The following is an 11,793-nucleotide window of genomic DNA, read 5'->3' as shown; positions in this document are numbered from 1 at the left end:
AATTTTCTGATAAACAAGTGTTCGGCACACCTGAATACATCGCCCCGGAAGTTATATTACGCCAATGATATGGGAATCCTGTTGATTGGTGGTCTATGGGCATTATATTGTACGAATTTCTAATTGGCTGTGTACTATTTTTTGGTGATACTCCGGAATAATTGTTTGCTCATACTGTTAACGGTAAATATCGATATAAGATATAAAAAAAATATTTTAAGAGTAGTCAATAATATAAACAAAATAATTATGCCTAGATGATACCGATTGGCCGGATGAGGATGATTGACCTGTTGAGTCAGAAGCAAAAGATATTATAACAGCGTTGCTTCAACAAAGTCCTAGAGATCGTTGAATAATTGATGGATCTCATAAAGTAAAAGAGCATCCACGTATAACACATGCGATATAATTCCTATCGTCGTATTAATATTGAAAATTAACAAATCTGTACTACTTTAGCTCGTATGGATAGATATAATCACGATACAAGCGACGATGCTGATGACACCGATGTCACCCGCCATATTGTTTCCGCTTAGCGTTAATCAAGCGTCGTGTGCAGGATACTTCGCGAAGCGTGTATTTTTGCTATTTGTTAAAGTACATTGTTTTATATAAGATATAAAAAAAATATTTGAGAAGACCTAGAGGTCGTTTAGGCACTGATGGATCTCATAAAGTAAAAGACCATCCATATAGGGGCGCTGGTCCCCTAGAGAGGCGACGTTGCCGATGATACCGGTGACTCGTCCCCGCCATATCCTTTCTGCTCAGTACTAGTAAAGCGTCCGTGCCGTACACTTCGTGAAGCGTGCATTCTTGCTGTTTGTTAAAGTAATTTGTAGAAGATGCCGAAAAGAGCATATGAACCACAACGTGCTGGCCTAGATGGAAGATACGAAAATTTCAACGATAAACGCTATTTTGAGCACGATGACCGTGCACCCAGGAATGACAGAGGTTCATATCTTAGCAATAGGCCTAGAGTATCGTTCAAAACACAAGCAAGACCAACAAGGGATGTGCCTAGAAGTCTAGCATTAGCATGCTTAGATGAAGATGTACAAATGGCAACAAGTTCTAATAATAATAATAATAATAATAATAATAGGCAAGTTATTATGACAGGAAGAAATAGAAGGACGCAACGTGGAAGAAATAGTCCTGTGCCTCATACAAGACACAGGACTAGTTTGGTTCCTAAACCTAGGAGATTTCCTATGGGAGAAACTAATTGGTATAAAATTACTGTAAGTATATCAGGACATAAATTTTAATGTTCAATTTAGTTTTAGTTTTAGTTTTATTCATAAAAATCATTTTTGATTACAGATACCATATGGACAGAAATACGATAAAGATTATATAATAAATAATCTTCTTAGTCATATAGCACCGGAAACTTTTGTTCCAATAATGTATCGAGTTTTTGGAACTAAAGCCAATTTTTACGTGGATGATGAGAAAATAGCAGTTGCGTTATTTGACTGTCATCGTAAAATTACAATTACTGATGAATACAAATTATTAGTAAGAGTCTCAAAATCATCGTTTCCTCGATGTGAAATTGATGACAAATTGAAAGAAAGATTGAAACAAGCCATGGCTAAACGATTTGTGCATGCTACAAATGCACTAGACTTGTCAAGGTTTCACAGAGATCCAGATCTTGTTTCCGACTACTTTTGTGCGCTATTCCAACCTGCAATATTAAAAGCAGTGTTAGACATTGTATCAGAATACATACCAGATTTAGAGGCATTAAATTTGGATGGAAATAAGTTGCAGACAATCCAAGATTTAAATATTCTGGATAGAAAATTTTTAAAGTTGAAGATATTGTATATTGGAGATAACAAGATAAAAGATATTAATCAATTGGATATTATCAAAGATCTGAAATTGGAGGAGCTCAAATTGGCAGGGAACCCTATATGCAACCAGTATAAATCTCGACAATATGACTACATTAGTGACGTGCGCACGAGGTTCCCCAAACTCCTTCGACTGGATGGTATGGATCTCCCAAAGCCAATCCTATTCGATGTGGTGGACGTAGGAAACATACCCCCTTCTCAGAGGACGTTTGTTGCAAATGCAAAAGCACAAGAAATTGTTAGTCAATTTCTACAGCAATACTTTCTTATATTTGATAGTGAGAATCGCCAACCATTGCTAGATGCGTATGTCGAACATGCGTGTTTTAGCATGACCGTGTCTTATCCTCCTCACTATACTAACAAATTAAATGGATACCTAATGGAAAACAAGTACCTAAAGGACGACAGAAACCTGTACAGAACAAACGATACAAACGATAGGCAGAAGTTATTAAAATATGGTCGTTTGCCCGTAGTTTCATTTATTTCCGAACTGCCACCAACTTCTCACTATCTGAATACATTCACAATGGACATCAACCTGGTTACGGATGGAATGATGTTGATTACAATCACTGGACTGTTCAAAGAGCTTGACAAGAAAGAACAACCTATTCGATACTTTAATCGAACCTTTACAATGGTACCGAAAGGAAATGGTTGCTGTATTCAAAATGAACAACTACATATAAGTCAACCGACAGAGACACAATTAAAACAGTTGAGTGATCAACAACAAGCGCAAATGACAAATCCAGAATCACAGACTCCTTCAATTAGCGACGATGCAAAATCATTAACGGTTCAGTTACCCGAAGACGTAAAACAACAAATGACGATGACTCTCAGTCAACAAACAAACATGAACTTGGAATGGAGTTTAAAATGTTTAGAAGAACTATCATGGAATTATGACAATGCGCTTTCAGCGTTTCAAGAATTTTACAAACTGGGACAAGTACCAGCGGAAGCATTTAATAAATAAGAATATAATACATGAAGACTTAGAAAAATTTCAATTTTATTCATTATTCTTTTCTGCTGCACGTGTCTTTACAGTACATGATACTAGTGTGCGATACAATTGATTTTGACTTTCATTTTTGTATGTCTGAAGTTTCGTACAGTGATACAATATTCCAAACTTCAGATTTTAATTTCTTATAGTTATTTACAACATACAATTGTAATTCACTTTTGGAATTATATCGAACATGAGCATTGTGTTCATTATGAGAAACACAAATAATACTTAGATTTTTCGCACTGCTAGTTCAATTACGAATCATATTTCGTATGTATATAATGATGCGCATTTTATATTATGATTCAAGTAATCTATATTTGATACGTTTGTTCCATCCTAGAACACGTATGCGATAGTACTCTAACGTTTGTAAATAGACAATTTTATAATACTATATAATTATTTGTGCCTTTCTTTGATTAAACTGTCTCAAATGAAATGAGCATCATTATATATTTGATACAGATTAGTTTACATTAAATTTAATAAGGCTACAATATCATGAATGTATAATCTTAGAATGATTATATCACATCTAACTTCATATCATGCTGGTTGTTTGTATTTATGACAAATATGTTGCGTAATTTTATGAACATTTAAATAATGAAAACATCCATCACATAGCGTGAAAAAAATCTATTCTCTCTATAGCGAATTTCTTTCTTTAGTTTGATATTAAAGTTATTGTGATAAAATAGTTCTAGCAAAAGAATTTAACATCGATAGTTAAAGAAATACGAATCAACCAGCTTGAAATATTTGTATCAGTTGTTAGGAATTGAAATACCATGTTAATTTTATACCTTTCGGAAATTGCAGCAATAGATTGATTGATTCGGTAGGGAATAATATTGATATTCCATTGCGAACTATTGCGTTTGTAGCTTTATCTTTAATTGAACAAAATATGTAAATAACTGATATGTATATAACATTTATATATGTATATATGTATATAATAACTTAATGTATATATTTAAGATACATTTTTACATTATGTATAGTTGTCAAATTAAGATATTATTAGATAAAATTTGGTCTTTACAGAATAAATGTGGTGTTTGATTTTTTTTTAAATACCTTTCGTCCACTAAATATTACGTATTTTCTGGCTCAGTCACCGCCGAGATCCCGCTTTCTATCACTTGCGAATAAAAAGTTAATTAATTTTTACTTCTAAAATCATAGGATGCCATAGAATACTTACTTTATCAATTTCTTGTTTCGTTAAGCCCTGTTTTCCTTTCCGTTTAAAGAAACCTAACTGAAAAATGTTATTAAATAAAACATGTTATAATCACGTTCAATAAAAAGATATCTTACCATGTTTAAAATTGCGACACAAATGCATAATAATAACAGTCCGACCAAAACAGAAACGATAATAATCCATAGCTGTAGCTTTTCCATTTTTGGAGTGTAATAAAACATTGTCATAACTTCTGCGGTGGAACTATTTTTAATCATTTTTAAATTATTTCAGATAATATATAGATATAAATACTTGGAAAATATGTAATAAAATGTAAAATGTATTTACCGGGTTCCATTGATATCTAGCCTTTCATCTGGTTTTATGATTTCTACGTTCACCTCGGTGGTAAATTTGACAACGGCTCTTTTATTCCTAAAGTTGGCTTAAGGTATCGAAAAAAGCGTAAATGAATGAAACATGTAACCGTATGTTATAATATATATATATGTATGAAGAAGTAATGTAAGTGATTACCTTTAAATTTATCGACATCTAATAAAAATTTAATCACTAACTTTCCAACATCTTGTAACGTTTTCAACGTATTTAAACTACATACGATGGTCGTACAAGCTATCTCAGGTGTTGAACAATTTATATAAATAATATTATCTGTCAAATTTTTGTTCAATGTTTCTAGAGTTTGAACATTCTTCGCGTTAGTTAGGTATACGGCTGAAGCCTCTACGTTTCTTTTGTGTATATCAAATTTATCTAAAAATGATTCCTCTTGAACTTCACCTAGTTGACTATCCATTAGAGTACTCTTGGAAAAGCATTCAAAAAGTTCCCCTGATATGTATAGCTAAAAACATATTTCATCGACAATTTATACTTACAAGAAAGAGAGTCTATAAATTCTTACTTGGGGTTTGTACATGTATATCAAACTTGTCGAGTCTTCAGTAGCTAATGGCACTTTAACAACAAGTTGTGCATCTTCTATAGGCGATGTTCCAAGTTTATACACTTGATAAGTATGTTGAAAAGTAATATTTAAAGAACTTTCGTTTAAAGTAGTTAAATAGTAGGCTTCTTCATTTGCTTTCCTGAAAAATAATATTTGTAAAAACAAATGCATTGTTTGCTACAAGACAAATATATCTAAATAATACGAACCCTTGTAGAGATAGAGAAACCTCGTTTACTAAATTAAGAGTTTTGCTTACGTTCGTCATTCCATGATTTATACTACGAGTTTCTATGATTGCATAAAAATATAATTTATTACGGTCATACAGCGATTCATTAATTAAGTGTCTCATATCCAAATTTAATTTAACGCTTCTCTATAAAAATAAAAGCATAAATTTTTATTATCATACATTAACAATACAATTTGTAAGAAAATTTTCAAAGTACCTCCTCTCCGTTCCAAATGGGGTTTCCTGTATCACAGATTACTATCAAATTTTCTTTCGAGTTGTCTTCTTGACAAAAGGGTAAAATGCTACGTAACATTATTCTCTCAGGGAATGTGAACTCAAGTATGGTAAGGTACGCAGGTTCTCCATAGTTTTTTAAACTGATTTCTAAACTTATATCGCTCGAACCAATAACCCACGTATCGTTGTATTGTATATTATAAAATTTTGCAGTAGCGGATATATTAGAATTGCAAACTTTATCTTCTCCACAGCCGATGTTGAAAGGAAGGAAAGCTTGAGCAGTTTGTAATTTATTGTTTCGCTTTTCAACAAGACAGTATTCGCAAAAATTACTCGACGTATTATCATATAAAAAATCATGTTTCGCAAAAATACTAATCGGCTCGATAAAATCTCGTATGTTTCTCTGTGAAATATCATATTAAATAAAACATAAGTTGGTACAAAATTGACAGAAAAATATGCTTAACATTACCGTAATATTAACTTGAGCAGATAGGCAAACATTTGACGTCAAGTTAGAAGATTTCAACTCCAAAATTGTTTGTTGAGTTCGCTGGTAACGTTCGTCTATAGTAACTGTAATCTTAGATTTTATAGCTAGAAATGAATTATGATTCGCTGTAAAATATAAACAGTTTTAACCGTATGTGAAGATTTACATAATGACATACATGTACCTTGCTCACTATTATAACGTACATTACGTACAAAGTATAGCGGACATATTTTAACTAAGAATTGCCTAGCGTCTCTTTCTAAAGTATTAGGTACAGTCTCAATTAAAAGTTGTGTTTTTGTTACTGGTTTACTACGTAGTATTATAGCGTGTCCTGACTTGTATGCCCCAACTGCGATATCCAAATATCTGCGCGAAGAAGATTATTGGACCTGTACTGATCAAATAGATTTAAATATCGCATGGTGAGTTTTACCAACCCATTTGCATCGATATCAACCGGTTTCGATATTGAAAATCCAAATCTCTGTATTTTCTGCGAAGGACGCCGTAAAAATTTTGCAGCTTCGATTCGCTCCGACACTTCCAGGTAATCTGAACCGCCGTTGAATACATAGATCACGCCATCATTCTCCCAAGGTGATCCCACAATAATATCTATTGCAATAAGAAAACAAATTCTACAAAAACCTATGCCATTTGATATAAATAGATTCGGATTACCATCGAATCCATCAGCATCCAAATCACCGCTAGCTATGGCATATCCAAAATGACCTCCTTCTGCGGTCCCGTATAATATTTGAGTCATTTCAAATTGTCCCTGCAAAAAATACATAAAGTACCTACGGCAGGGCTCAGCACTACGCAGTACGATATGCTGCGAGACAATATATTTTCAGCGCGAAATATTTCTTACTTTGGATGTACCGACAAATACATAGACTCTGCCGTTATCTTCTCCCCAAAGGGGTGCTCCAATTAGAAGATCATCTAGACCGTCATTGTTTAAATCCCCTACGGCCAAACTGGCTCCAAAAAATTCGCCAATATGAGTTCCATCTAGCTTTGTAACAAACTCACGCGACTCTGGGTTGACTATTATTACCTAGAGAAAGAAATTGTTCATGGAAAATCTTTAATTTGATATAATTTCGAGATATTGTTAATTACCGTGCCAACATAGTGCCACCCGGGAGCCCCACTGACGAACAGTAATTGATTTTTTTTGAAGAAGTATCCAGATTCAACGCTGTATCCTGTAAATATATATCGTTGCATACTAACCATAAAAATAATTTTTTCAGTATAAAGGGCATACCAAATTGAGATAAATTGTCAAGAAACGACAACTCTATGGACATCGTTTCATTTAAATATACTACATCCACAGTGCCGTAATCTTCGTGTTTTGGCTTCCCTACGATGCGATTTATTTTTCTCTCTTTTTTGCCTTCATTGCCTTTGGTTTGCTAGATTTTATCATAAAAACATTACTATATGGTATAAAACAATGTAGCAGTCAAAAATATTATTTATATACCTTCATTGAAGCATAATGAACAGAAAAACCATGAAGCGGATTGTACCAAAATTTCGAATCAAAACCTAAACGATCGAAATGATATAATTATTTAATACATATGTTATTAATCATAATTTTAATCATTAATTACATACTATAGGACATAAGATTCTTGTCTTCGATTGACAACACGCCCGAAGAAACTTTTCCACTGTAACACATGCCTTGCAAAGTTTCGAAATTAATATTTGTGAATGGTTTTGAAATCACTACAATTGTCCGTGGTGCGCATACCTATAATTAAAATGTCATTAAAAATTATATTTAATATCACGAAATTGTTATTAACATTCCACTTACTGTCAGAATCCCATTTATTTCGTCTATAGAAATGGCACTCCCAAACCAACCAAATTGTTTCCGTATAAGTATGTTCATTGCGAACCGCGTTTCGTATCCTTTTTCGTTCTCAATCTTTTCTGGCTTGATTATTTGACATTTGCTATTTTTAATCGCACACCGGAACGCGACACCGGGTTCGATCAGATAGGGAAATCTCTGTATAGAAGGCGAGGAATAATTTCCTTTCGGTGCTCCAACTATCAACCTTTCGTAATTATTATATAAAAATTAAATACGATCTAAGAGAACAAATTGATCGATATTTCACATACAAGGAATAATATACATTACCAGGGTGTATCAGTGTCCGGTTCGTAGTATAAACGTACAGTGTAACCGAAATAATTATTAACATTATAAGAATAAATAATAGGAAAATCTATGTCTATATTATATCCATACACTGTTCCAACGAACAAGAGGAATATTTCTATAACAAGTATTCTGTAAACCATCGTGGCGAATTCAAACTTTACGTGCTCGTCGGAAAAAAGTATAAAACTATCGCAAATTTTTATTCAAGCACAGAAAGACAAATGATAATACAATCGTTGAGATATGTGTCATCATAATACAATTTAACTGTGACTAATGAATCATTTATTTCATCAAACTCATCGTCGCATTACAAGGATATATAAAAATCGCATTTAGAATCGCATACCTAAAATTTTTGAATTTTTTAGCATGTGTTTTTCGATATCCTTCATGTAATATGGTAAACGATCTCGTGGGTCCTTCGCTGGTAATTTAGGACACTACATATATAAAACATATTTACAACTTATATATTTCTAATGTAACATTTATACTTTTAAATACTCAAAGATTGTAAGTATACCTTGGCTTGTTTCCTTAATTCCAAAGCTGTTGGCATCAGTTGGATAGTTCTCTTTTCTCTATTATCTAAAGTAGGGTGATCCATAAATAATGGTATTTGAAATTTATTCTGATGTGTAAGCTCTTCAAATTTTTTCATCATCTCCCAGAATACTAAAACTTCTCTAGGGTCAATACAACTCTAAAAACATAAGAAATATTTTTAGGACTATTTGCAAGTTATCAAGATCCTAAAGCTATATTAAATAAAAGTTGCACACTTTTGCAGCTAATTCAAGTCCAACTTCATCAGCCTCAGTTTCAGATTGTCTTTTGTACCAAGAAAAAATAGCAGCAAATAATATATACATAGTTGAACAAAGTGTAGCTGCTGCTCTACTTTCATAAAATACCCAAATTAGAAATGAAAATACAATAGTTGCAACATAATATATCACTCCAAAAGACAATGTTTCTGACTAGGAACAATTATATTATCATTAATTATTATTTCCTAGATTAGTATTTTCTTCCTTTATGAAATATTAATTATGAAATATTAAAAATATCATTTACAAAATAATTATAACTCACTATATGAAGAAGCATATCATGTGACATTTCATGGGCTAAAATAAACGTTAGTTGATCATTGCTTTTAATAAAGTTGAAGATGTCAATAATTACAATAATATTTCTATCCTAAAACATTTAATATAAAATGTAATTTTTATTATGTAGAGTAAAATTTTATTCCGCTTTTCTATATATGTAGATGATCTACATACTGGTAAGATCATAACATTAGGAAATGATGCTATATTATTAAACATACGATGGATTATAGTAATAGTCCAATCAGTGTCTTTAAATAAATTTTTATTAGAGTTTATCAACCGCTTTAGTGCTGTGGCAATTATTTTATATTTGGGATCATGTAATGGTACCACGTTCTTCTGATTTTGCACTATTACCTACATAAATTTGTGACTATGTGAAATACTGCCATTATTTTCAGTTCACCCAGATTTTTGTTTAAATACATACTTGAAATATAATTTTAGAATTTTCAATTTGTTGAGCTTGATCAACTAAAATTAAACGTGGTTTCTTTCTTACTGGATCTTCCTCCAAATGTGTCAAACAATAAACAAATAAAATGAAAGACAGAAATCCCAAAGAACCTAGAAATACATATAACATATATTTTTTATATTATTTTAAATACTTATAAGTGACAGATAGTGTACCATAAATAGTATATTTCCTTCGCTTAAACCACCTTATATATTTTTGCTGTTGTTCTATAGTTTGTTTCAACCACCATTTTCTTACAAAATGACCACAACAGATTGATCCAAAGCACAGAATTAATGGTGCAGGATAATTTAATCTTTGAGTTGTATGAAAATTTGATATTTGAAATTTCAAACCCTGCGATCTTCTTTCAAGTTTTTTACATTGAATCGAAAATGTTCCATAATTGGTAATATACAATAGACTTCTTTTTGTACATGTTAAAGCTATACCAGTAGTTAATCGAAGATATTTGAAATACATTGTTTATTCTGAACATTTATATAAATGAAACCATTATAGCAGTATAACTTTTCAATAAATCTTTATGAAGGTTATAAACTGAAAAACTTTGCATAGGTCTTCCCTGAAGCGATAATTATTTTGTATGGCATAATATAAGGTTAGGATACTTCTTGTTGCTGAAGATCAGATGAAAAAAGAAAAATTTAAAGGGAAAAAAGAGGAAGAGCATATACTATATGTACTGTAATGTATGTTGCTTGCATTAAAGAGTACAGTATTTTTAGAAAGAAAACCAGAAATCCGAATGCCTGTCAAATGTTTTTTATAATGGTATCAATGTATTGATGCATCAGCTGATATGTGTCAAAAAAGGCAGCTTCGCTATCCTTCGTACAGATGTGAACTGTTGATACCTTAAATGACCTTTTACGAATAATGATGTACTTAAGAATAGTAACATTGTATTGAGGAAAAAAATGAAATGCTCCAACGTATTTAAATGAATCTCGCAATTTCATTATATCTAAATATATTTTTAACTGAATATTTAAAAACTATTAAACGTATGTAATGTTAGAGATTTGTCACAAGCTTATAATCGATAATTCAAACAAGGTCGATTAATAGCTTTTACAATAGCTGATCAAAACTAATACATATAACCTAATTTTTTTTCCAAATTAACCACAAATCGAGGATACTCAATTAATTTTCTCGTTTCTTAACGTACAATACACAATATATCTCTGCAAATGTAAAATATCTTAAAATCACTTTGTATAGAAAATGTTGAAAAAGACAATTATACGTATACTTTATTTATGTCTTTCAATCTTAAACCATTCTTTAGGGATAACTAGTAAATTATTTTTTCACAAATAATTGGAAAATTGTATAATTGTTTATGTTTATTTATAATGTTCAACTTTCAAACAATATGTATGTAAGTGACCAACGTTATTTTAAGGTACGTATTAGTCTCCTCTTTCAGTTATCAATTTCAAAAGAACAAAACGAAAACAAGTCGGTTCGGTTAGAATAAGAATATTTAAGAAACTCGTGCGAGCATTACTATGAAAATAAAACGAAAAATTCACAAATGAGACTTAAATGCATATGACGTATATATGCATATATACTGATCATTCTTGAAAATAAACCGGACAGGAATTAATTTATGGAGATACAAATTAGAAAGGAATTCGATTGAATATTGAATATGAAAATGGTGAAATTTCTAAGAACAATATACCGATACAGTAAACGAAGCAGAAAGCGCGTACTCGTACGTCTGCTATAAAGGGTTCGGTGTTGATTCTCGGTGCAGCTAGCGGCCAAGGATGTGTGATTTGTGCGCATTTTCATGCGCCGGTATTTGCGCGTGCGTCCGTGTGTAAATGCAGGCGCACACGAGGGTATGTATGTATATATGTATGTATGTATGTATATATGTGTGTGCGAGAATGTACATGTGTATACGGCCATCATG

The 11,793-nt window shown here is 31.9% G+C and overlaps 2 protein-coding genes across 8 annotated transcripts; one reads left to right on the top strand and one right to left on the bottom strand.

Moving 5' to 3' along the window:
* Positions 1-36: 36 nt before the first annotated feature.
* LOC132910917 (nuclear RNA export factor 1-like) lies at positions 37-3,661 on the top strand. Its single transcript, XM_060967111.1, has 3 exons — positions 37-183; positions 258-1,253; positions 1,336-3,661. The coding sequence occupies exons 2-3, from the start codon at positions 852-854 to the stop codon at positions 2,866-2,868; spliced, it is 1,935 nt and encodes a 644-aa protein (XP_060823094.1). The 5' UTR covers positions 37-183; positions 258-851; the 3' UTR covers positions 2,869-3,661.
* A 239-nt stretch (positions 3,662-3,900) lies between these two features.
* Positions 3,901-11,792, bottom strand: LOC132910905 (integrin alpha-PS5-like). Of its 7 annotated transcripts, XM_060967062.1 has the most exons (25): positions 10,013-11,575; positions 9,810-9,946; positions 9,551-9,736; positions 9,357-9,464; positions 9,044-9,241; positions 8,785-8,964; positions 8,608-8,701; positions 7,902-8,140; positions 7,697-7,835; positions 7,560-7,624; positions 7,338-7,488; positions 7,190-7,275; positions 6,936-7,124; positions 6,740-6,839; positions 6,496-6,673; positions 6,231-6,424; positions 6,032-6,156; positions 5,531-5,962; positions 5,288-5,457; positions 5,034-5,217; positions 4,643-4,973; positions 4,454-4,550; positions 4,237-4,366; positions 4,121-4,177; positions 3,901-4,057 (listed from the first exon to the last, which is right to left on the bottom strand). In XM_060967062.1, the coding sequence occupies exons 1-25, from the start codon at positions 10,320-10,322 to the stop codon at positions 4,055-4,057; spliced, it is 4,083 nt and encodes a 1,360-aa protein (XP_060823045.1). In that variant the 5' UTR covers positions 10,323-11,575; the 3' UTR covers positions 3,901-4,054. The 7 variants fall into 7 exon arrangements, 6 of the variants coding, with proteins under 6 accessions (XP_060823045.1, XP_060823048.1, XP_060823046.1 ...); XM_060967063.1 differs by lacking the exon at positions 10,013-11,575 and adding an exon at positions 11,588-11,792 and having other exon boundaries at positions 3,936-4,177; XM_060967064.1 differs by having other exon boundaries at positions 3,937-4,177; positions 9,357-9,391; positions 9,598-9,736.
* Between the last annotated feature and the right edge of the window lies 1 nt (position 11,793).

Source organism: Bombus pascuorum, chromosome 9, assembly GCF_905332965.1.
Source record: "Bombus pascuorum chromosome 9, iyBomPasc1.1, whole genome shotgun sequence".
In the NCBI taxonomy this organism is placed as follows: domain Eukaryota; kingdom Metazoa; phylum Arthropoda; class Insecta; order Hymenoptera; family Apidae; genus Bombus; species Bombus pascuorum.
Note: the sequence above shows the minus strand (reverse complement) of the source record. Positions and strands in the feature narration are given on the sequence as shown.